We start from the raw sequence: 25,882 nt of genomic DNA, 5'->3' as shown, positions 1-25,882 counted from the left end.
TCTTCTAAATCCACCTTTCACAGCTGAAGGTGTTACTGACCTCAGATATTCTCACCATTCCAGTGCTGGAGATTACTATGATCTCTGTTCCTTCAACAGAGCTGTTCACCAGTTTACTCACTAGGTTATTTCAAAGCATTTACATAAAATAATATAAACCCATTTATTTCAATTCTAAATTAATTCACCTGAGTTTTTATGAAACAGACTGCTCCATTATTGGTGAGAACAGTGAACAGCTAGGAGAGGACATCATATGAAGCAGCAGCAGTTTTTTGCAGAATAGATATCAAAAAGTACAGCCAAAAGGTACGAGCTCAAGCCTGATGCATGTTACCTCACAGGCACTTTCTTAATTTTCAATATACCAAGAGATAGATCGAGTTGAACCGAAAAGAACCACAATAAGGACACAGTCATACATGTCCTTCCCATCAGGTTTGGATTGTTTAAGCTTTTGTCTCAAGTAATCAGGTCAGGACTGGTCCATTTGTTGCCACAGAATGTAGCAGCACTGAAGTACAAAGTGGCATCTACTGCTTACCAGTGGATAGTGTGGCCTGAGTTTACCAGTGTATCGATAACCAGACCAGGGATTTGTGTTAACGTCACCTTCCAGGGTCCAAGAGGAAACTTCACGCTTAGCTTTTTCATCTTCTGAAAAGACCAAAAAAAAATTTAAAAAATATTGCAGCAGCAGAATCAATCCTACCAAGAATAAGAACTGTGGGGTCCAGAAAGTAACCTAGATGTACGTAAGTCTAGGTTTGACTTTTTCTGGCATTTTAGATACTGACACATGACAGTGTAAGTAGCAGTTACCATTCTGCATTGCCCTGAAGTTTTTCACATTCAAAAGTCACACCCTGCCAACTCTATTCAACAGCAAACTAAGGAATGTCAGGACAGCAGTACTGAATGCATAAACGAAGGGTAGTACTTATTTAAGTTGCTCTTCATTTGTAGTTGTGAAGCATAGTCTGCCCTTGTTTTCAATCTTGGGAAAAATAGCATTCCTATAGAAACACACATTATCCCTTCAGTTAACGCTCCGGCACTGTAGATGAATGTCCCTTTTCTGTGATTTCTCTTAGGCATTCAGCCACAGAAGTGACCTGGAGTGGGAAGGAGGGTATCCAACTGTTAATTTCAATACATGGAGCCTGCTAATGCTCCAGATCTCATGGAGACAGTGAGGGTGCTGCCACTTCTGCATTTCAAGACAGACAGTACGTGCACCTTACAAGACTATCCCAATCTGCTGGAGGTCCCCAGCTCTCCTAACCTTTTGAAATTCTCGTCTGATGTGGTCCAGTGACTGACTTCATTCACAAACAGCACAATCCTAACAGAGCAGATTGAAGGTGTTTACATAAAGGATTGAAGTAAGTAGATCATGAGCGTCACCAAAAGGAAAAATATTTTCTCGGAAAGAGGAGGCAAGGGTTAAGAAAGAGCATGGTAGCATTAATCTTTAACTCACCACCTGGTAACCTGAGCTTGTTTTCTCTTTTTATATCTCACAAGAACGAAGATCTGGCAAAAGGTCTGCCACAGCAAGCCCTAACGTGAGCTCCTCAGAGTGTCTGTGGCTGATGTCTGAGCCATCTGCTCACATGACACTCGGTTTAGTTGAATCCCTGAGAAGGAATAGTTTTAAAATCCAAAGATTTAATGAAGTGATAGTTTAGATTCCCTTGAGATGCTTCAGTAGTTTGTTGCATTGAGCTCTGGAGGGCTATTAGAACCAAGTCTGCTCAGCTTGAGTTCAGCAGTTATCAAAGAAGCCAATGAGATCATGGATTCAGTGGTATCCTAAGAAATTTTTCTGTCAGATAAACAACAGCATTACAGGACTGCAGCAGAGAACTGACTAGAACTACTAACAAAGACAACTTCATACCCATGCAGGTACAAAGTAACAAGATACAGAATGCAAGTATGAACTACCAGACCCCAACACTGAGAAGGCAGAAAAAAGGAAAACATTTGTAGTTGTCTGTTCTACTCCAACCTATCAACCATGTAACACTTACCATGGAAAAATGAGTTTTACTGTGTTTTAGGAAAGGAGGAGATAAACGACTTGAAGATTTGACTTTTTGCAATGCCACTTACTTTTTAATATCAACTCACCTTTAAGCAGGGCTTGATGAAGTTGGGCACGGGGGTGGGAGGTGGAGGCAACAGGGCCAGAACTGGGGTCTACTTTCCCTTTTTGTTTGATTTTAAACTCATGGATTACTTTTACTACTCAAGTAAGGGATAATCTACCAGTATTTCTATGCCAGAGCCACCAGTTGTAACTAAGGCATATAGACACTCTTAGTACCTTCAACTAAACTCACCAAATTCCTAGCTACAATACATCCTACCAACAGCTGCACCAGCGCAAAATAGCATTTTTCCCTTTTTTCTTCCTCCGAAGTGGTACACCCCAAATGTACAGAACAGCTGCAACCTAACTGGCTTGCTTGCATTCCAGCGAGTATCTAATCACAAAGACTTCACAAGAACCTTTCCAACTTCACTGCCTTTTACGACATCAGAATGCTATGATGGAACAAGCCTGGCAATGCCTTATAATAATGATTTATTACTCTCCTTGCCCTCTATTTCAGCATCCTTCTTTCTCCGTTCATATACCTGGCAATGTGGCTCAAGGAATACTTCATACAAACAGAAATGGGAACGGAAAGAGAGATTTCTGTACTGTCATCTCTGAAATGTCACACAGATCTGCAGATTACCAGAAACTGGATGAAATTTCAGATATGCAGAATCCAGTGCCAGATATGTTGGAAAAATCCATACCATTCTTAGATGCAGAATCACAGAAGAGTTGAGGTTGGAAGGGACCTCTGGAGATCATCTGGTCCAACCCCCTGCCCAAGCAGGGCTGCCTAGAGCTGGCTGCACAGGACAAAACAAACTCAAAACAATATTAAAATGGATTAAAAAAAACCCCACAACATACTTACTTGCTTTCTTGTGTAGTAACTTGTGAGTGGCCCAGCTTCCCTTAAAGCATTCCTAGAATTGCAAACAAAAAAGATATTATTTTTTTAAGTAGCATTATCCTGGACAAACATGCCATCCCCACAAAACAGAGAAGCAACTGTGTTTTAAAAGAAAACTAAAAACCAGATTTTATTAACCCTTGTAGCAACATGCAGTAAATGCTATTGTAACTGCTACTCTTAACAACAGAAAATACGACATTCAGTAGCTTAGGAGCCAGAATAGACAGAAAGCATGGCCAAACAGATGCACCCATCACAGATATCTACTAAATATTGTCCCCTTATCATTTCAATGAGTGAGTAAACACCATGGTTGCTCCGAGTTGGCTGAAACATTGTGCTGCTCATGGAAACACAGAAATGAGAGTTATTCTGGTCTATCTCCATACCAGATCTTACAGCATTGCAGCCAGTGGGCAGGACAGTCCTCCCTTGGCTCCCACGAGAAGCCATCTCCTCCTGCTAATGGCATCCTTTCTGCCTCCTTCCCCAGCCCAGGAAAGCAACACAGGCCAATCGGCATGATCATGAGGACAAATGAAAGAGATTAAAGGGGGGGTGGTGTAAGTGAGGGCTACTGAATGGATATAGGAAATTAAAAAAAAAAAACACAAACAAACGAGAAAGTTGAAATGGAAATCAAGGAAAGAGTGAATATGAAGAGTTTGTCTTTTTCTCTTCTTCCCAAGAACAAATAGAGCAGTTCATGCAACCAACAAAAAATCAGCAAAGGGGCAGATGGAAATGGCTGGCAGCTAAGGAAGAATAAAGAAAGACTAAGAAGAAGGAAAGATGTGAAAAAAATGAGACATTTAAGTAGAAAAGCTGCAGAAGGCAGCATTAAAGGTGATTCTTTAAGGTGCTAATTAGGAAATTACTTGGTTTTGTCACAGAAAGTCTAATTCAACGGCTATGTGCACTCAAAACAACCATTAGGAAACAGCTAATTCCAATCATTTACAATAACAGCTGAATTGCTGAAGAAAGAGGCAGGAAGCAAACAGTTTTCCTTTATAAGGAATACTGATGCTGAATCATCGTCATAAAACTACCACTCAGAGCCAGCAACTGATCCAATCTAATGTATACAACGCTCAACCAGTCCAGCAGATCTGTAAACTGAGCCCAGCGTAGAACGTTCTGCCCCTGCTTCATAGTTGCTACTGAGCAGTCTTAACTGTCTGCTCCTGCAGAGCCACCTTCTCCCCGTTTTCACGCTAGTTTTGCAGCCAGTAGTTTCGAAATTGTACCCACGAGACCACGGCAAAGTGGTGCACAACTATGCCTAAATTCAAAGAGACACTGTTGTGTCCCATTTCCCTTACTACCAAAACCAGTTGTTGGTTGTCTTCTCCTACGCCATATGCTTCAAGTCGCCGCATTTTCTGGACTGGCATTTGACACGCCACGGTGCTACGAAAGGGTCTGGGCAACAAGAGGTTTGAAACCAACACTTGAGATGACCAGAAAGAATGTATTTCTGAACAAGCAGCAGAAAGCACTACTGTCACACCTGTACGACCCGCTGCACGCACAGACCTTTGCACTGCACTGTCACCTGCTTTCTGTTGGAGAGCTGGGACAAAAGGAGCAGGTTTTAACCAAGGCCTGTGTTAAGAACAAATTAAAAAGCTAAAAACGCTGTTTCAAGTACACTAGAAGCACCAGTATGGTTTTAATCCCCATTTAAACACCAAGCCTCCATTCCGAAGCAGAAGAAGGAGGATTACACAACTAAGGACTTATTGCAGCTACCAAGTCTGCAAATCCAGAATCCACTTCTTGGGATACAAAGGACAATTTGGGGAGGGAAGACATACACCAGCTGTGGTAATTACTGGTTGTAGTTCATTCTCTCCTTCCCCATGACATTTTGGGGTGTATTATACAATGCCATTCCTTTCTCCGACAACAGCAGTCGAAATTTCCTCTTTGCTGGCCCATAAACAGGCAAACACCGCACGGCTGGCAGCACCATAACCTGACAGGCTCCACTCTGGCCTTTTGCTTCCTGCAGCTGAAACAACCTAAGAGGATCCTGCATAAGGCTGCCGCATGTCTGAGTTTTCCCAAACATGTTTTCCATATTTTAGCTGTCCTCTATTTCCAGAGGAACAGCAGCTCCGTCAGAACTACTACAGCAGAGCTCCGAACAAGCTGCTGTACACCGGGACATCCCAGACACGTGCACTATACGCACATCAATCAACTGCAACGTGTACACACAGCAAGCCCGAAGCATTTGGGATAGCACGGGCTAGTCCACATGCAGTGTACAATCAATGAGTATCCCTGTCTTGGTCTGACACTTTTGGAAGGCACTCAAAGGATATGCTGAACATCCACCTACAACCCACGGATTTCGTGTAGGATCAGTCATACGCTTCCTGCAAGCACCGGACTTACTGGGTGCACACAAACTATTTATATTCAGCAACTTACTGCACAAGCACTGCATTGCACGTGCCTGCAGAGCTCTGCCTTGGCAATTCCAGATAAAAACATGGCAGCTGTCATCTCACAGGTTGGAGAATCGTAGCTCTCGCAACAAAGCACTACCAGTGTACCACTGCATATTGCAAACACCCTCACCTTCTATACAGCAGTCTTCCTGACAAGCCATGGAAGAAAGCCACTCTTTCTCTCCATCTGCGTCACATTCTGGAGAATTTTCTGAAGAAAATTCTGCTTTTCGCTGAGCCTTCTCTGCTGAGCCTTCTCCTCTCAGCCTTCTGCTGAGACATTTACTTCAATCTTCCTATTATCATTCCTGCCTCTAATGATTCTTCCACGTTCCTATGCCATATACAGATCAGGATAGAAAATTTTCAATCATTAAACAAACGAAATTCAGGAAAACAATATCCCAGGTGATTTTTAACATTAAAATGAAGAAACTAAAGATTTTCTTTTCTGATACAGTTAAAAAAGGAACACATGACCTTGCACAGCTATATTTAAAAACATTAACTAGCTTCAGGGGGAAAGTATAAACAAATAATATGAATTTTGCTTCAAGTTTCTTGGAAGACTTCCTGGATTTCAGTTCAAACACTATATTATCCATTAGTATGTCTGATACTAATATCCCCACCCTTCTCACCTAAAGCATTTTTCTTTTTATTGCATGCGTTTTTTTATATAGTAATCAAAGACTTGGAAACACTGAAGAGGACTGTACAAGAACAGAGGTCAAATGCATGACAAAAAAAAAAAAAAGGCAGAGAGGTGGAGGGGTAATCCTTAATTTGTTTAGGGTAATCTTAGGTACAACTATTCTATCAGCAAGAAAAAAAATCAATTGTGATTTTTAGACAGAGGCTTTCGACATATTTAAACCTTTAACAACATTTCTGGCTTCAAGCCATCCTTAAGCCAGTCCCGCTGATTCTGTGTTTGGAGACAAGCTCAACCCAGTGTTCACCAGAACCTGCGCATTTGTCGAAAGGTAACCAAAGGCACAATCAGCATTACACTCTAGAAAGATTCCTCTTGGATCACCTCGTGGAAGCCATGTTAGTTCTCCAGATGATTTTCACCTTAAGGACTCAGCTCAACATCTATTTACTGGTTCAAATATTGACAGAATCATGGAGCATAGCAGAATTTGGTTTACAGTAGAGTGCATTTTCACTATGAGCACAATGATCACTACCAAATACCTCAGATTTTTTTTTTTAAAAATCAGCCATTGAAAGAACAAAACAAAATAGTTTAAAACAGTTATTGAGCTACTTAGCAAGGATTTTTTTTTCCCCCTATGTTTACTGTCATCTTTACAGTAATAACCAGGAGCTTCTTATTCTTTCAGTTCATGTATCCATGCAACCTGATTAAGAGGCAGAAAAGCACAGCCAACTACAAATTCCAGAGGAGAAAAGGGTGTTAAATCAACCAAGATTAGGATATAACTACACTGCAAAGCTCTGTATAGCACAGACACAACCAAGCACAGGAAGCTATGCAGGCATCACAACCCCGAATCCAAGGCATACTCATTGATCGTGTTTCTGAACTGCCTTTGCAAGGTGGCAGCTCGTTTAAAGTTAGCTCTGCCAACCCTCCGTCAGTGATCTCCAGCCTTATGGCTGACACTCTTCTTCAGGCTCCCTTTCACCTTCGGGTACTGCTGCTTTATACAGTGCCAAATGACAGGCTGTAAATACACCTATCAACAGGTATGCAAAAAACACCCCACTTTGCAGTTACTGAGAACTCAAATTCATGTCCCAGTTCCACAAAATTACCCCTCTCCATCCACTCTGCTCATCATTTAGAGGCACTGTGATGAATTTCCAAAAACACCTATTTTACAGAGGGGAAAAAAAAAAAAAAGAAGAGACAGCTGAAATAAAGACTGTGGGGACAGACTGGCTGTCGCTTTGCATGTCATTATACCCTGAATTGTAATGGGCTAACATCTAGGAAACAGTGCCAAGCAGTACACTGTATTTAAAAATATTCTGAGCAATTTTTTAACAGAATTTTGAAATATCCTTGGAATGTAAAATTGTCTTGGGTTTAATCTGAGATCATGTAGTTTTACTTAATGAGAACTCAATTTAACCAAACCACCCTGAAGGTATGCAAAACAGAAGACAAAAAAGCTTACATTCAGCATTTAGTGTAAGAAAAATGCCAGGTTATCAGTGATATATACATTTAATACAATACAGATTAACCGTACATTTTATCCATAAACACAGGTACGTTGAGGAAAAACCAAAATTCCTAAACTAGCCTAAGCAGCCCACCTGACTAGTCAGTTTTCCAGAAGATTCATAGATTTCTAGGTTGGAAAAGACCTTAGAGATCATCGAGTCCAACCATCCCTAATCCCCATTAAACCATATCCTCAAGTAGATCATCCACCCTATTCTTAAACACATCTAGGGACGGGGACTCAACTACCTCCCTGGGCAGCCTATTCCAGTGGCTCACAACCCTTTCAGAGAAGAAATACTTCCTAACATCCAACCTGAATCTCCCCTGACTAAGCTTATACCCATTTCCTCTTGTTCTATCACCCAACACTAACGTAAAGAGCCCTTCCCCCACCACCTCCCCACCATCTTTTCTCAAGTATTTATAGGCCGTAATCAGGTCTCCCCTCAGCCTCCTCTTCTCCAGGCTAAACAGCCCCAACTCCCTCAGCCGCTCCTCATAAGTTTTATTTTCCAGCCCCTTGACCAGTTTAGTCGCCCTTCTTTGGACTCGCTCCAGGAGCTCAATATCTCTCTTAAAGCGAGGGGCCCAAAACTGGACACAATATTCCAGGTGCGGCCTCACCAGTGCTGAGTACAGGGGCAGGATCACTTCCCTGCTCCTGCTGGTCACACTATTCTTGATACACGCCAGTATCCCATTGGCCTTTTTGGCCACCTGGGCACACTGCTGGCTCATATCAAGCCGATAGTCAACCAACACCCCCAGGTCCTTCTCCGCCAGGCAGCTCTCCAGCCACTCTTCCCCGAGCCTATAGCGATGCTTGGGGTTTTTATACCCCAAGTGAAGGACTCTGCACTTGGCCTTATTAAAGCTCATGCCATTGGCCTCAGCCCAACGATCCAGTCTGTTCAAGAGATGAATAGCTGTTTTCAGATTAAAACCCAAGGGAAGCACCTTCATGCAGCACCTTGGTATCAGCAAGGTTGGCTTTCTCCTTCACCTGAAGCCTCATCTCACCCGGAGCCTCCTGGGTCCCACACGACAGAGCCCTTCCTCTGAGGAAGGGACTGCGTTTCGCAACTCTTCAGATTTACAGAGATACACAAGTGATTTCTGAGAGAAGCGAAGGAACAACGGACCAGAGGAACTCAAACTGGACCATCCTTTCAGTATATTGAACATGAGCTCAGAAAGCCTGCCTACAGCAGTCTGAAGTTTTACTTTCGGAAAGATACTAGGGCTCAGCATTTGTGCCTCAACGATAACCAGGTGTTTACCACAGATGCAGGTATTTATAGTGATTTATAGGCAATTAAAAACGTCAGCTTCCTGGTGAAGGAAATCTGTCAAAAGATCTTCTAGAAGACAGCATCTGCAGAGCGCCATTTATACCAAAAGAAAGCCCAGTACATTGCAGTCAGATCCAAGCAGCAGGTTTTAGCCTATTTTAGGCACAGCGAAGAACACTGAACCAAGAATGAAATACAGCATTTATGTCTTACGGTCTGACACGAGAGAGGACAAAAAATAGTTTCATCTAGGTCCACTGCTGCCCACCCCAATGCACTGAAGTGAAAGGAAACAGCAAAGTGGGGGATGCGACACCACCACTCTTCCCTTCAGGACCACAATTTTTCACAAATTACTGTGACCTTGAGTATCCAAAGCTGTCAAGGGACCAGGTCTGAGTGTAGGTGAAAACGCGCAACCTAGAAAGGAGTGAATCAGTATACAAACCCACTGAGAAAACAGAGCAGTATTTCCTTCCTGTCACTGGAATTTTACAAGTCATACCCCATCTCACACAGAAAGAGCTCCGATGGAGAGTATCCGTTGCCAGAGAGATGCTGCTGCCTACTGTAACAGCTCAAAGGAATCGTTTCCTTTCAAAGGCTTCGAACACATGTCCAACCACTGCTCACGTGCAACAGCTTCACCACGTCACGGTCCTCCCTTCTGACTCTAACCAGATCGCTCAATATGCCTGGGCCTCTTTAGGACTGGAAACACACGGGCACGCAAAGCAGGAAGGGGCAACTGCTCTCCTTGAGTAAGTTTGGATTACTGTTCTGAAAGCAACCTGTGGCCTCCACATCTCAGAGAAAAAAAAAAAAACGCAGCACGGGCCACTGACTTTACAATAAGAGAGCGTTTGCAGTGTGTGGCTAGAAGTAGATATTTCTGAGTCTGGCTGGGGAAATGCCCTCACACCAGCATCCAGTCCACACCCCAGAAAACTTCAGACTACTCTGCTTCATCTGAGACACTTATACAGATATAAATAGTACGAGAGAGGAAGTATTAATGAAAGTAACACAATTATTAACAAGAGATCAATTTACAATTAGAAGGCTCGTATAAAAGTGGTAACTGGACATATCAGTAACAGTTACTACTTTCATAGAATCATAGAATGGTTAGGGCTGGAAGGGGCCTTCAAAGGTCATCTAGTTCAACCCCCCTGCAAGGAACAGGGATATCTCCAACTAGATCAGGTTGCTCAGGGCCTCGTCCAACCTGGCCTTGAACGTCTCCAGGGATGGAGCATCCACCACCTCTCTGGGCAACCTGTTCCAGTGTTCTACAACTCTCATGGTAAAAAATTTTTTCCTAATATCCAATCTGAATCTACCTCCCTCTATTTTAAAACCATTACCGCATGTCCTATCACAACAGGCCCTCCTGAACAGCCTCTCCCCATCTTTCTTGTAGGCCCCCTTGAGGTACTGGAAGACTGCTATAAGGTCACCCCGGAGCCTCCTCTTCTCCAGGCTGAACAGCCCCAGCCCCCTTTTCTTCTCTTTATCATTCGACAGCTTGTAGAAGGCATAGGAGAAATGTAAATTGTTTGTATATTTAAACACAAACTGTTTATGTACGCTACATATAATTTAGATGCAGGTGACATGTATCTATAAAGGTGGATTTCACAACAGCAAATTCATCTTAGTAAAAGGAACAACGCACTCAAGATATGACACCAGGCCTGTGTTATTTTCACATTCAGAAGATACAGTGAGACACAGTAATTCAGTCTAAGATGATAAAGACACGCAAAACTGTCATTAAGTCTTTACAAAAGAGAAGGCAAGACAGTGAAAGAAGGTAGCTGGCAGTGGCAGGACCTGATTTACTAGCCTAAATGAAGATACTAATAAAAGTTAACAGCAGACAGACAGAATCCCTCGGCAGAATATTCCCTCTCGTTACAACCTGGAGTGAAAACAAAAAATGACAACGCTGATCTCCAAGGTCCCTTCCAGCCTATGCCATTCTATGATTCAGCACACCACCTCAGCGCTCCTCCACTGCTAAAAGCCCTCTCCACCGCAGCTCTGTTACCAGTACAAAACCTCCCTGCTAGGCCAGAGCTCAGCTGCCCTGGTCCCCTTTCCACCCATGACCCGCAAACACAACCGTCAATCAACAGCTGTACCCAGTTTCCAAGGCGTACAACACCCAGAGACAAAACAGTGTTGGCTCAAAGGAATTTCAAAGGATGTCGGTTTCCTTCAGAGTAAGCATTTTCAGGGCACGTTGTTGAGACGTACTCTTTTTGATGCAGAAAGAGGGGGAAAATAAATGACCAGAATAATGCCCTTTCTCAAGGAAAGGAGAAACATAAATGATAAATCCGCTGGGGAAATCATTGTCTTGATAAAAACCTACTTGAAAAGTTCTCTTCAATTGTCTACGTGCCATAATGGAAAATAACATCTAATCAATCTCCTCACTACTCTGAGGTTCTCAGTCCTATACCACCCGCGTATTTCTTAACAAATTGTATGTTACTACTTATAATCCAAACACGTTGCTCCACACCAGTTACCTTTCTACAGCAGTTCACACTTTTCTATTGTTTATTCTTAGCACTGGAGAAAATAAACTCCTACAACTTTGCTTTTAACTCTGACTGGAGTTTTGGCTGTACGAACAAGTCATTGCAGGCTTCCAAGCAAACTAATTAACCTACTGTGCATGCCCGTACAGAGACTCGTACCCCTCAAAGAGACTCCGGGTGGCTTGTCGCTCCCATCCTGCCCTCCGCCCAGAGTAAGCACCTGCACACCCGCACCTTACACCGCTGCATCCAACAAGGACGGGCTGACTTTACAGCTATGTCAAGCTGGGCCACGATGGGCCAGTGCTCTTCAGCAGCGTGCTGCTGAAGCGCTGGTGTTTTCTGATCCTGCAGTGCACAGCTTTGGGGAGTGAAACTAGCAGAAAATTCAATGCAACTGCTTTTTCTCCATTAAAAGAAAACCCTAAAAACCCCAGAAGTGGCTCAACAAAGAATCACGGCCAGCTTAATGGAAGGGGCAGAGACCTTCATCCTTGGAGGGACACGATATGACTGTGCCAGCTGTAACGAAGGCTGTGCTGTGAGGTGGAATAACATCCTAGGTCCACTCACTCACTTATCTTACAGTTATTTATGCACGTAATACCACAGTGGAAAGAAAACCAACAGAGCAAGGACTTTGGAAAAGTTTCACAAATGCTAACCAGTCCAGTACTGTCAGCTGAAACTCGCTGGAAGTTCAGAGAAAATTTCCTGGCTTTTAAGACTCCTTTGTCTATCATGTGCTTATCTGAACAGCCAGCCAGGTTGTCAGTGGCACCTTGGCCCACTCTCCTGACGGTGCTCGCAAGACACCACTGGAACACTGCAGCGAGACTCCTCCATCGCACACACCAGACGACGCGGAGAGCTGGAACGCTGGGGCAGCCTGTGCCGGGCCCCACAGAAGGTACTAACGGGGGCTGACGGTCCTTGCTGCAGGCCGAACACGAGAGCTCTTCCCTCAGCGTGTGACATTTTTTGAACGCCTTGAAAACAGGCTGCTGTTAATTTCCTTCTCTCTTTTTCAACGTGTCTCCCCAAAACCATCAAAGCACCTTGTCATATGGGGAATAACTATGCTTACCTACTTCACTGATCAGGACAGCGAGGCACAGTGAGGAGAAACACCACATCCAAGGTCACTCAGAGTAAGATGACTGGGATTCTCAGTTCAGTATTTTATTTTCTAGGCAGGACAGCTTTACAAGCATGTAGTCAGTTATCCAGCAGCCTATTTTAATAAGCTAATAAATACTCCTAGTAATTCCCCTTTTACCTTACAGCAGTAGTAGACATTTCAAAAGACTTAATATACAGACAACAAGAATCTCCGCATCCTATATGAAATGAGCAGAGTCGAGGATGTGACAGAGGGAAGTAAAGATGTTACTGTAACTCCTCACACAGGCTTGTTTGGTCTATTAGCAAATGGTTTTGTCATCACCAACTAATATTTGTATATGCTGATGATGCATTTATGACGAGTTTTACATCAGACGTGTTAGAACGAGTAGTAAAATGCAAAGCAAATCTTACAAACCGGCTATAAGCACCACATGGGAACTAGAGACACAGAATCGTCAGAAGAATTTCAAGTTGCAGTCAATCTAATTTAGCATTGACTGCCAGCATCTGGCACCAGAGATTTCAGGGGAAGCACCAGAAACCGTGCAGTGAGTGTGTTATGTGGACATGGGAAGTTTTCCTCTAGTCCTATGCAAACCATAACTATCAGTTTACATCCTGATCCAGTAGTAAATTTGTCCAATTAGTAAGTTAATCTATGTGACGTGAAGAAATGATTTTCTTAAATTTATCTAGAAAACTTGAATGATTTTACCCTGACTTATAAATCTGACAATGAAGTTCACCATTAATCTCCAAATTAAACACACACGTCCTCACTGACACTGACAGGAATTGCACGTGCAAAAAGTTCAAAGAATTAGGCTATGTGTTTTACTGTGCATTTTAAAGTTATAAAAAAAAAAACACCACAAAACCAAAACCAACAACAAACCCACTCAACAGCCACCAGACAGTCTTTTCTAATTAAATTAATGACCAAACTATATTACCACTGTGGTAGTAAGTGAGGATAGCTGAGGCCTACAGAATACGTTTAACAGGAGATGACGGCTGTACGACAACTGGCCTAACCTGAATCTCCCTGTTTGGTAATCTTAAAGTAAAATACCAAAAGGTATTTAAAAAAAAAAAAAAAAAAAAAGGTAGAGCATCAGATCATTTTCCCAAAGGCTCCTATTTTAAAGGAAACAGAAAATCCGTCTTCAGAGCAACAAGTCTCCCGGTGTCTATGAAAGCCAAGCAACTCCAGAGCCGGAGATGATGCAGGCGCAGAGACGCACACGCTGGAATTTGATGAGCACGTCTCATTTCGTCCCACTAAGCCCTTATTTTTAAGGCCGGGGGGAGGGAGAGAGGGAGGGGGGCGGACCACCCAAACCTTCAGGCGGAGAAAAAACGTGCACCCTCCCACGAACGCTCCGGCTGCTCCTCAGCCATGAGGTCCGGCACGACCCCCAGCCATGAGGCGCAGCGGTGCTCCCGCCCGCCTCCCCCCCCACCCCCGGGGCCGCCACCACCCCTCAGGCTCCGGCTCTCCCCCCCGCTCCGTGCGGGGGGAACTTTCTGCGGGGACTGAACGGCGGGCCCTCCTCCCCGGAGCTGGCACGGACCTCGCAGGCAGGGAGGGAGGGAGGTAAAGCCGGGCACGAAGGGCCGGGGGCAGGCGAGGGGAGCCGGTTCCTCCGCCCCGCCGCACGCCCGGAGCCCGGCCCCGCGCTCGCACACCGGTCCCATTTGCTGACTGGAAATCTCATTCCGCTTCCCCTCCCGCCTCATTATTTCCTCTCTGCGAAAGGGCAGCGCTTCCCCGGAGCGCACGGCAGCTCTACGAGCAGCCGGCGGGAGGAAAAAAAAAAAACCCGGCCCGCAGCGTGCGGACAGGCGGGTTCCTAAGGGTGCCCGGCGGGTAAGGCGAGCGTGGAGGGAAAGAGGAAGCCGGGGAGGGCATGGCGGGGGGGGGGGGGGCCTTACCTGAGAGCAGAAGTAGGAACCCTGGATGCCCAGCTTGAGGCAGGTCGGGCACTGCAGCTTGGCCTCGCTGCTGCAACCGGCCGTCTCGCAGACGCGGGTCTCCACCGCCGCCATGCTGCCGGGCTGCCAGAGGCGCGGCGCGGCGAGCGGCGGGGGAGGAGCCGCCGCCCGGAGGTGCCGCCGGCTGAGGGCGGGCGGGGAGAGGAGGGGAGGGGAGGCGCGGAGCGGCCCCCTGAGGGGCCGCTCCGCGCCTCCCCTCCCCTCCTCTCCCCCGCATAGACGCGGGGGAGAAGCGGCGGCAGCCGCCGGTGCCCTTCCGCAGCCATAACTTCCCAGAGGGAGAGCAAGGAGACGAGCTGGTGACAGGATAACCCGGTGACGGGATAACCCGGTGACAGGATAACCCGGTGACGGGATAACCCAGCCGGCGGGTAGCAGAGGTAAGAGGAAAAGCCAGATTCCTAATTCCCCATTTCGGGCGTTTGGCACACGCTGTTGATCAATTAAATTTGCGAAAGGTGTTTTTTAATATATTTTTTTTCCTTTCTTGTTGCCGTTCCTCAGCGAGATCTTCCTACGCAGGGTGTTCTGTGGTGTGCGCTGGAGTTGACACCACGTTTCGTTTCCGTCTGCCGGGAAGAAGGGAGTTTCCTTGTCTTCGCTTCCCGTGTTTTTCATCGGCGAGGCTACATCCCAAATTTTTCGAGCATATCTCCTTTGTTACGGAGTGCGCTGCGGATCTGTAGGGCTGTCTGTGTCTTTTATAATAATTCTTTTGCTCTATTTTCAGCTCTCGTTTGGAGGGACGGGAAAAAAACACCACAAATGCAATATTCAGTAAGGCAGTATCTAAAATGAGAAGAGTAGGCTGCAGAGTCACGGCGGCATTGTCACAGGAAGGATGCTAATTTTCTTGCCAGAAAGATACCAACGATCTGTCTTAAAAATAAGTGTGATGGATACATGCATTATATTTCTCTCATTTCCATGGGTTGATCTCGAAAAAGATACTACCTGTGACTATAAAGCTAACTGTTTGTGTTCTCTGAGCATTGATGTCGAAGCTATTGTCAACATGTACTAAAACATCTCTAACAGTATCACTGCAAGATGCTTTTTACTGGTTCACAAGTCAAGAGGAAGTTGCTTTTAAAAAGAACATGGAGAGATGCCTATTGAGTAGGAGAATAGCTGCAAAAGACTTCAGAGCAGATATTTGCTAGATCCAGCCATTAGTGCTGGCATCCCGCTCCTTGTTTAAATCTCAGTTGTCTTCCCACTAGCTGGCAGGCACAGCCTATGATTTCAGTCAAAACTTTGCAGGATCGGATTCTCTCTTCCTGCTTCAATGTCGTTGACTTCAATGAAACTACTGATCTTAGTAGTTACTCTGATCTTAGTACACAAAATATTCTCCTCGTTTCCTGACATCCACATAACTCCCCAGAAAGTGATTCAGAATCCAAACGATAATCAGTATTTTCTGCAATTGTGTTCTATTCCCTGTGGTCATCTGGCCCCATCTTTAATATAAAAATATTTATGTATCTCCTAGGCTTAGAGGTTAGGTGAAAATTTCCATGTACTAACTCCAGAACAGAAAAGCACACATCCTATTCTTTTGTCAGAATAAATATATTCACATATAAAAATATTTGCTGTTTTATGACAATGTCAGTGGTAAAAAGTGGCTGAGCAGCCCAGCTGAGTACAGAACCAAGGCAAGAGAAAAGAAAGTGTCTGATCCTGGTTCATTGTGTGATAAACATTTTCCATAGCATGGTCCAACAACCGAAGGAATTTGATGCCATGCTATTACTAAAGTGTAATTGCAAGTGGGCACCTGTCTTTCTGACAGTTCTCACCTTCATTTCTCTAGTGTTGATAACACTTGTATCCGCCTGTTGTTCGTAGAAAGAGAATACTGTGAGAGTGAATTAGGACACATTTCTAGTATGCTTGTAAAATACAAGGATTACAACTATTTTTTTCTTCAATGAGTGAAAACAGACATGTATTGATTCATGCAGCTCATGCATTTAGGTCCAGATTCTGAAGTCACGCAACCACTTGCCAGCCAACATCATAAAATATCTGTAAAGGACACATTCGCAGACTGTGATTTTACATATTCCAAATCCAAGTCATTATTAAAGGCTGGTTTCACCTTCTTGAAGCAAAATGTTACTGAATGAGCAGAATCACTCTTAAATGATCCATATTGCTAGCAGGTATTGTATTTTGTGTAGCCCATGAAAAACTAGTGCTCCTTTCCCAATTAACCAACAAATCAAGCTATCAAACAACACAGGACGAGTACCTTCCTGCACTTGAGTTGCCTCTTTGTGCCATTTAAAGAACCTTTTTAAGGAGCTGTAGACATCATTTACCTGGTTAGGCAGGGTTTACAAGTACCTCATGTCACTGACGTGGTATAAAAAACTTGAAGCATACTGGTTGATCTAGTCCAGTGTCTTCTGCTCAGATGTCATCATCTGCTTCTGAAGAGATTTCAGTAGAATCATCATTAATAATTTGGGATGCTTTACTAAATTTTATGAGTATTTAATTCACATTTAATTTCATGTCTGAGTATAACTTCACAATTTATTCCTGTTTTCGTGTTTGTATCTTTCGCTGTCCTTACTGGGACAATGTCAGTATATGTTTGGGCTCATTTTGTAGTGGTTGACAATGATTGCAAGTTAGAAAAAAAGAGGACTCCCAATCTAACTAGCAGACAGAGTTCCTTCCATTACTCAGCTTCATTTATTTGCTGAATTTCTGAAGTGTGAAATAAAAGCACGCTGTTTCTCTGCTTACTTGGAGAAGCCAAAGATGCATATATTAATTAAACAATCAAAAAATACATGTGATTTAAAAGACAGTGAGCCCCTAATTGAGGAATTATCAAACTTGCTTACTTTTCCTTCTCAGTCTTTGGAAAGAACACGGACTGCATTTGTGAATCAACCTAGAATAACAAACTCTGAAAGAGTTGACGTAGGATTTTTATTGTTGTTGTGATGGTTTTTACTTTGAAGCAGCCCTAAATTATCATCCCCATAATAAAAAATTATGTGGATTCTGTGGCAGTTCAACGCTTTTGTTTTCCAATTTGGCCTTGATTTTCTGATTTGGTAAGTGAACCGATTCGCATCTCCTGGAAGTCCGGCCACTGCCATTTCCCATTGTCTGGTGACACGCTCATTCTCACCAGGGAAATTCACTGACCTTTGCAGTGACCTTCCCTGAGTAGAACTCTTTTTTCTCTGTCAGGCTTTTCATGTCACTTTCTAGCTGCCTGTCCCCCTGTGTCACAGACAAATGCACACAGAGGCGCGAGTCAGAAATTTTATAGCCCGTTCATGGTCCTTGATTTATGTCAATGCTGTGTTCCTGCTGTCCTCCCAACTTCTCCAAAGTGATGCAAGGCTGGGAGCGCGTGAGGTTAGCAAACACGGGCAGAAGGAGAGGTCAGCGATATCTCGTGGGTCAGATAGCTCCTGCAAAAAAGCTCGAGCAGCTGGCAGCTAAGACAGCTGCTGGTCTGAAAGAAAATGGCCACTGAATTTGACATTGCTCAATTAAGAGAGGGCCTTAGCTCGTGTGCCCCCTCCTCACTTTGCTTCTGTACATTGCAGTACCGGGGGTCGGGCAGTTGCACTTTCCCAGTGAACCTCTTGGGTATATAGTAGCTGTCTTCTGTTCAGGCTCATTGAAAGCACAATTAAATGCCTCTTTGTGTAGCGATGACTGAAACAATGCAAAAATACCACCCAGGAGCTGGACCACATGCAAATGTGCACTGTTATGACTTGGCCAGATGGTACAGGCACTTACTGAGATTCTCGTACCAAATGCAACGGTTACGTAGGTTGTATGTGTCTGTATGCACGTGCCAAAAAGAGATACTGCAAAACCATCACGAATGCACACAAAGGTAAATGTCTCAAAAATATGTCTACAAAAAAATACGTAGCATGATCTTAAAAAATACAAGTGAAAGAGAGCCCTTGTAGGAAACAGTGCTCAGAAGAAAAGACAAACCTGTGGTCAAAGCAAAAAAGTCTTACTATGGCCAAAGAAAAAAAAAAAAGACTTTACAAACACCCTTCGTAAATGGACAGAGTTGCATTAAAGAAATACCTGTCTCTGTTTTTCCTCTTTAAAGAAAAATGATGTGGGATTTCAAAGTCAGACTAATTCTGTAAATCAAAAGAGATTGCAATATATTGTAAGCCCCTGCATCACTCTTATTCCTTCCACTGGTGGAGATGCAAACTAAGCTACTGAAAGGCCCACTGCAGCCGCAGTGCAGACCGGAGCAGGCTTACTCAAAGCTAATTCCAAGCGTGCTTTCTCTGGCTGTAGTGAAAAGGAAGATCCTGCACATTGTTCTGCTTTGTTTTGCTTGTTCAAGCCCTGCTGCCTCTTGCAGCATGTGTGTTAATATAGTGGATCGAAATTTCTGCTATGATTTCAGAGCAGTTCTCTCCGAATTCAAGAACAGAACACTCGCCGGTATCCAAGAATCTTAACATTTTCCAATATATGGATATGAAACTGGTTGTTTATCATGGGACAAGAACAAAGGAAAACAAGGTGCATCTTTTTAAACAAAATAGTATTTTATAAAAAGCATTCCTATCTAACCAATAAGTTGCAAACTTTAAATAGAGAAACTCCACCACTTATAATATTTGAAATAGTCCCTGAAGGTGTCTTGAAGTGATAAAAACTTTTATTTTTTACTATGGAAACACAATAAAAATCATAAAGTGAAGTTCTGGCCCAGCGAATTCAAAGGGAATGTTACTGATATCAACAGGGATTTCACCCAGTTTTTGTCGTCAAAGTCCAGGCCATAAAAAAATAGACGTAGTATTTAGACTTAGACTTCTAAAATACTAACAGTATTTTATTTCCCCTTTAGATATTATGGACAATACTATGAGATGTTAAAAATTCTTTTTATTTTCAGGTTTCAAAATCAAACTAAGATTTTCAATCTTATAAAACACAGGGATTCTAAGAGTGTTTTGTCCCCGGTGTGAGCAGTCTGCTCCATTTCCACTCAAATCAGTAAGATACAGGTGTGCAGATCAATTAGAGCTTATACTTGCACACCTCTGACGCCGCACTTTGCAGAATGAAACAGATGTTCCCAACAACTACTTAGATTCACACTGAAAACTGACAGAGCCCCGAAGTGCGCAAGGATTACTGAAGAAGAGACATTCAACATTTTTTTGCTTCAGAACCTTCTTTTTTCCACTTTAACTTCAAAAAGTGTGATTTTTCTGGATGTATCTGTGATACCTCTTTGCCTTCTGTCTTAATTTTCCTTTTAGTTTGAAGATATCACTTGCAAGGCAGCCATTACCACCTCTGAAGATCTCGTTTATGTGTGTCAGTGACTCGAAGAAAAGATTACAGTAGCTCGTAATCCTCTCATTGCTATTATAAGTTGCTGGATAACTTCTGATGTCATCTTGAGAGGCTTTGTGCCTCCGTAACTCAACAAATCAAAGAAAAACATGTACCAAATCACAACACATGCTTACCTTCTATTTGTGTAGTAATAAGGTAGGCCATGTTCGGAACTCGGATATACTATATTCGTCTGTCTCGTTAAACACTGTTAGTAAGCATATGGGCCTTATAGGGGACTTCATGCTGTCATCCCTGTGTTGCATAAGAAAAATGAAATAGCCAAATGCTATATGACATGCAGTATCATTTGGTGGTTAACACTCTTTCACAGTTCTCAGTAAAATGACATTCAGAGCTATAAAATGTAGGTCTGCACACTTGGTTCATTGCGAATAAAAATACAAAGTTAAACGCAGAAGAAGCTGAAGATAAAATTATCAGAGAGGAAGAGGATTCTGGATGGATTATCTTTATTTATGTTAAGAGACTTAGAGGCAGGATTAAAACAGGCAGTCAAAGAATGTGTATGGTTGCCAAACAAGTAAAATGGAATATCAGATCCATCTGGCAGCATATTAGGCAAATAAATAGGAAGGCTTATTAATAACTGTATTCACATTAAACAGTCTGTAAAGAATTACTAGGAACCGCCTTTTATGAAATACATAAAAAGAAGAGTATATCACTGGACAACAAATAATGCTTCTGCATGTATTGATGTACTTTCTGATTGTACAAATTCAATAGATTATGTTCTTATTTTGGTTTAACGTGGTTTAACATTACACAGCATAGGAAGAAATATTTTCTTTCTTAATTTCTGTTTTATCAGTGGGAAGATACGTCCCAGTTCTTTTATTTTGAAAACTTTTTTGGTATTTGTTTTATAAAACAGTCTTATAAAAGGTTAAGAACTTAAATATATTTTTGTTGTGTTTTTCCTTTAGAGACATCAGGTGGCAGATAAAACATTACTTTATTGAACACTCTGCCTTTGTTAAAATAAAAATCAAATCATAACACTAAAATGAATTCCATGGCAGAAGAAATACAGCCGAGCATTTACTGTTCCAACACATTTTCATTGCAACTAATGGCCATTCAGTGATCTACAAATAAATATAGTAGAAGGCAGCTTTATTCTATCTCCTAGTAGTAAAGAAACAACAAATATGATACCCTGCACCACCCTATTGGCTTGGAAACCGTGGCCTCTCTTCCGGATTGCGTACTGATACTGCCAGTAATAGATACTTTTTATTAAAACACTAATATATCCATCACCTCTCTGGTGATGATAAGAATCCCGGAATCCCGAAGCAAAGCCATTTGCCTGAGTACAATAAGCCCTTCATGGTACTTTTTCAGCTGGCACAGTCTATCTGTGGACGTGAATTTACTTTCACCTCTGTAAAACATCCTTCCAGTAGCAGTCTCACAGTACCACAGCCCCTGTAGGAATTATTGAGCCAGGCAACATTTTAGTCAGTGTTGGCCAGATTTCAGAGTGACAGGAAGTTCACTGCCCCTTAAAACCATTTCGTTTTGGGAAAAGCTGCTCTTTAAATCAAATTCAATTAAAAAACTTTTTAGGAATCAAATAATATCTGCATAGGTTAACGTGCCAAGCCTGAAGAGGGAGATTTTAGAGGAGTACAGATGATGACTGACTTGTTCCATAATTAACCAACCCAATATTGGGTCTGGTTTACTGATAGTGAAATGCCAAGGAGGATCGAGTGGATCAGCAAGGGCAGAAAATACGGCAGGAATAGAAGACTTTTTTTCTCATATGTAGATTGTACAAATGTCACGCGTAGATGTAAGACAGAGACTGACTTTTTAGACGTTTTCAGTGTCTCTTCCATGGAACAGCTTGTTAGAAAGCCCACAAGAAGACAGACAGCTTTTCACTTCGCCCTGAGTAGCATTCAGGATCTGGTTTGAAATCCCATATTTGAAGAGCCATTCTGTGACAACTGTCTTAACATACTATGATGCAGTATCATTACAGGACCAGCAGCAGCTAAAATATTCAGCAAATTTTTCCTCAGTTTCAAAAAGAGGAACTATGTGAAAATAAGAAAGTTTGTTAAAATGTAACTTTAAAAGTGCAGCTAAATTAGATTTTCAGAGGCAGCTAGGAAGCTATTTTAAGATGTGCATTCTAGAAACAAGGTCTATATGCATTTGTATTATTAAGGAAGGCCTGAGAACGGGCAAAAGGGAAATGGCACAGGTAAACAGGCTAAAGGAGGTTATTAGAAATAAGAAACTTTCTTTAAAAGAAAAAAAAAGGTGACGTAATACTGAAATGAAAAAAAAATAGGAAAAAACCCCACATATTCCTGCAGATTAAATGTAATAAAACAGTTTGGTTGGGTCTCCCCCAAAGGAAGCAAAGCTAATAATCTTTCTTCAATCCTTATTAATCCTTGATAACCATAGTATTAACAGAAGTACTCAAAGAAAACAAGGCTGTTGCAGAGAAGTTGATACATTATTTGAGTCAGTGATCACCAGTGGATATCCTGGAAATGGAAGGGATTTTGAAGAAAGAATGGATGAAAATGATAAAATTAATCATAAGAAACCACTAGGAGCAGATGGAAATTGCTAACAGGTGTGTGTAACTACAGTTTTAAAAGCGTGGCGATACCTGGTGTCTGCAGGATGGCAAATGGGATGTCAGTTTTTAAAGAGTTCCATGGAAGGCAGGGTGCCTGACAGGCTGGGATGGGAAGTCTGCTCTCTCTCCCTTGCAAATCAGTAGGAACTATGGTGGGCAATAGAACTACTGGACACCTGGATAACTATGATCTACTTGGAAGAGTCAGCATGACTTTTGTAGAGGAAAAATCTGCCTTACGATTGTACCGAATTGCCTAGAGAGTCAACCTACATGTGGAGAAACGTGGCTTGTAAGTTGCATTTCCAAGGGGTACCTAATCTGGCTGGAGCAGATAAGACAATGCATACCTGTCTGAAGCATCTGGAATACTTATTTCCAATGACACGTTTCTCCCCTAAACAGCTGTTTCTCTCACCTCTTCCCAACGCCTTCCTTAGATACCTTAAGGCTTAGTGCTGAATAAGGTGAATCTCAATCTCTGTCACTTCCCTTAACTTCCTCTGTTCTCAGGAATGTAACTTCTTACTTCCTTTCTGTCATGTGATGAGCAATACTGTCCTGACTCTGGAAAGTGATGTCAAGGGAGAGAGCTTTAAAGGGTAGACTTCTAGGGGGAATCAAAAGCATTTCAACCACCACAATTACAAACTCTCTGTTCCTCATGCTGTGCCTCCATTTCTAGGTCACCCTGAAGAGGGAATACTGCAGGAATGTGCAGGAATGAACCTGGTCACAAAGCCTGAAAACACCCTGCTTGCTAACGAACTCCTTAGCAGGTAAAGCAGAACGGATGCGTGCAGATCGCCTACCAGACCTTCTGTGACAGGAATGTTTCGGAAGGAAATGAGATGCCTTTCTCTGGAGGCTCACAAGAAGTCTCAACTGCTACAGCCCTTTCTCGTGGAACCAACTCAAATGTACTGTTATCCCTTTTATACTGCTGTATTTCTACTGCTCATCTGAGCGGGTGTCATTTTTGCTCATGAATAGCAGCCTAAAAGATCAAATCCACTATACTGCTTAAAGATCTTATTTCTTAAAATAGCTCCATTTCAGTTTTTGACCATTTTTGTAAACTAGGAGTGCTGTGGCAATTTGGATATCCTTTACAGCCTTCCGATCTCCCGTGGAACCATGAAAAATTTCAGCTGTGGTGGGTCTCATTTCGTGCTCGATTTCTGCAGGGCTTTGCACACAGCAAAGCCATTGTTTTCTGCCACAGTGGCTGGGATAAATTTCTCAGAACCTCTAATTCATTTAATCGAGGGCCAAGGGCTGGGGAAAATGTAGCTGCTGCAACCCCTGTAGTTATGATGGTCAGAAATACAATTCTAACTGGTGGTAGAAAGAGACTGAGTCAGCGGTGTCAAGTGTTGAGGCCTCTTGGTTTTCAAATGACAGCCCTTCTATCTACGGCTTTTCCTCCCTTTGAGAGGGCTCCACCTTTCAAGATTATGTATTTTGAGATGTTATCTTCTGAGCAAATAGGAACAGACATGGTTGCTCTCCCAGAAACATAGCTTTTTAGTAAACTAGCTTTCGAGTTGTTACGGACACACAAATGCTGAATGCAAGCCTGCCTTTCTGCTTTCAGACACATCCCGACCAAAGGAGGAAAACAAATCTGCATGGCAATTCGTGTGCAGGCACCACAGCAGATAAAACCCAAAACGCTCTGTGGTCCACCAAGCGGTAGACGTTTGGCTAGAGGACAGCGTGCCCAGGTGAGCCTCGCAGTGCCTTAAACTGCCAGACAAGCTTAGGAATGCCATGTCCCATGTGCTCAGGACAGTGGTAGCTGACAGTGTCCAGTGCCGTCTCTAAGAGATGCAGTGCCCATGCAGCCCTGAACAGACGTGTCCTTGGAGCTAAGTACAGTTATTGACGCTCTGAATTTTTGGGGAGAGTCTGTTTTGTGCCAGACAGAGCCGTGCCCGAGAGTTGTGAGTTTTTGTGCCTCGTTTGCGAACAACCAAAGCACTCAGCTGGTAGTGGTGGATGCCGGTGCTGGCCCAGCCTGTGCACGCTGCCTGCGTTGCATTTCCATGCTGGAAAGAAGTCTGGCTGAGTATTACCACCTTCTGCTCGCCGCAGTACAAGAAGGACATCGGAGCACATGAGCTAAGACGGATCTACAGCACACTTTGACCAAATCCCTGCTGTAGATGATTGGACCGGGTGTCCAGAGCCTGGCAGTTTTCTCATAATGTTCAAAGCTTTAGCATCCTTAATTGTCAAACCTGTCTAATCCTTTCGTGGCTGGAGAGCACCTCTCTCTTTCCTTGTCTCACATACCTCGAACAAGCTCTACTGACAGGCCTGAGAAGTCAGACATGGTGGCCAAGGGTTCAGCAGATTTCCATGTTTGCATCCTTTCAAAAGAAAAAGGAGCTCTTAGATGGGCTGGGTCTTCCTGCAGAGTTGGGATAGTGAGGGGAAGAGATGGAAGCGCCTCTCAATTTTCTCTTATCCTGCCAACTCCTGTTTGTCCATGTAGGGAAGGCATCCCCCTTCCTGGCTTTGTTCCCGGCTGTCCCATACCTCCCTGCAAGGAGCCTGACCGTACCCAGACACCGGCAGCCTCACGCTTTGGACGGACACGCTGACTGACGTGCCTGACACCAAACGGCAGCTGCCTCCTGGCCATTAGGTTTGAGAGGCCGCCGGTTTCTCCGCTCGCTTGGCGAGTCCAGACCGCCGGCCGTGCCCGAGCGCCAGGTCAACTAAATGTGGAATCGGGGAAAATAAAGCGCACGACCTGAAACACTGGCCTCGGTCTGTGGTGAATAATGCGCCTAAATTGTCGCTCAGGCACGCGCGGTTTTTCCCTGGGGAACGGGAGGCGGCTGAATCCACCGCTCCGGAGCTGCGCCCTCCTGCGCGGCCAAAGCGACCGGGCCCGGTGCGCGGGGGAACGCGGGGGCTGCGAGCCGCCGGGCACCCTCCATGTGCTTACCCAGGGCTCGCTCGGCACTGCGGGAGCGCGGCGCTGCCGGGTGCCGCCGCCAGGGTCCCGCGCCCCCCCGCCGCTGCCCTCCCCTTCCTCCGCGCGTCGCCGGGACAGGGGGCGGGGCTCCCGGCCTGCCCCGCGCTCGGCGACTACAGCTCCCGGCAGGCACCGCGCCCCGCCCGCGGCCCGACGGCCGGCACCGCCCCTCCCCCCTGCCGAACGGCCACCGGGATCACGTGACCGACGCGCTGCCAACCGGGTTTGAACGT

General features: G+C 43.9%; 1 protein-coding gene across 1 annotated transcript in view; it reads right to left on the bottom strand.

The window, feature by feature from the left end:
- The window catches only part of METAP1 (methionyl aminopeptidase 1), a 29,649-nt gene extending 14,940 nt beyond the window's left edge, over window positions 1–14,709 (bottom strand). The window contains exons 1-3 of the mRNA XM_086612586.1: window positions 14,596–14,709; window positions 2,982–3,033; window positions 545–657 (exon numbers count right to left, since the gene is read on the bottom strand). Of these exons, the coding sequence (XP_086468712.1) occupies window positions 545–657; window positions 2,982–3,033; window positions 14,596–14,709 (279 nt within the window). The remainder of the gene's footprint in view (window positions 1–544; window positions 658–2,981; window positions 3,034–14,595) is intronic.
- Between the last annotated feature and the right edge of the window lie 11,173 nt (window positions 14,710–25,882).

Source organism: Tauraco erythrolophus, chromosome 5 (assembly GCF_009769465.1).
Source record: "Tauraco erythrolophus isolate bTauEry1 chromosome 5, bTauEry1.pri, whole genome shotgun sequence".
Classification (NCBI taxonomy): domain Eukaryota; kingdom Metazoa; phylum Chordata; class Aves; order Musophagiformes; family Musophagidae; genus Tauraco; species Tauraco erythrolophus.
Note: the sequence above shows the minus strand (reverse complement) of the source record. Positions and strands in the feature narration are given on the sequence as shown.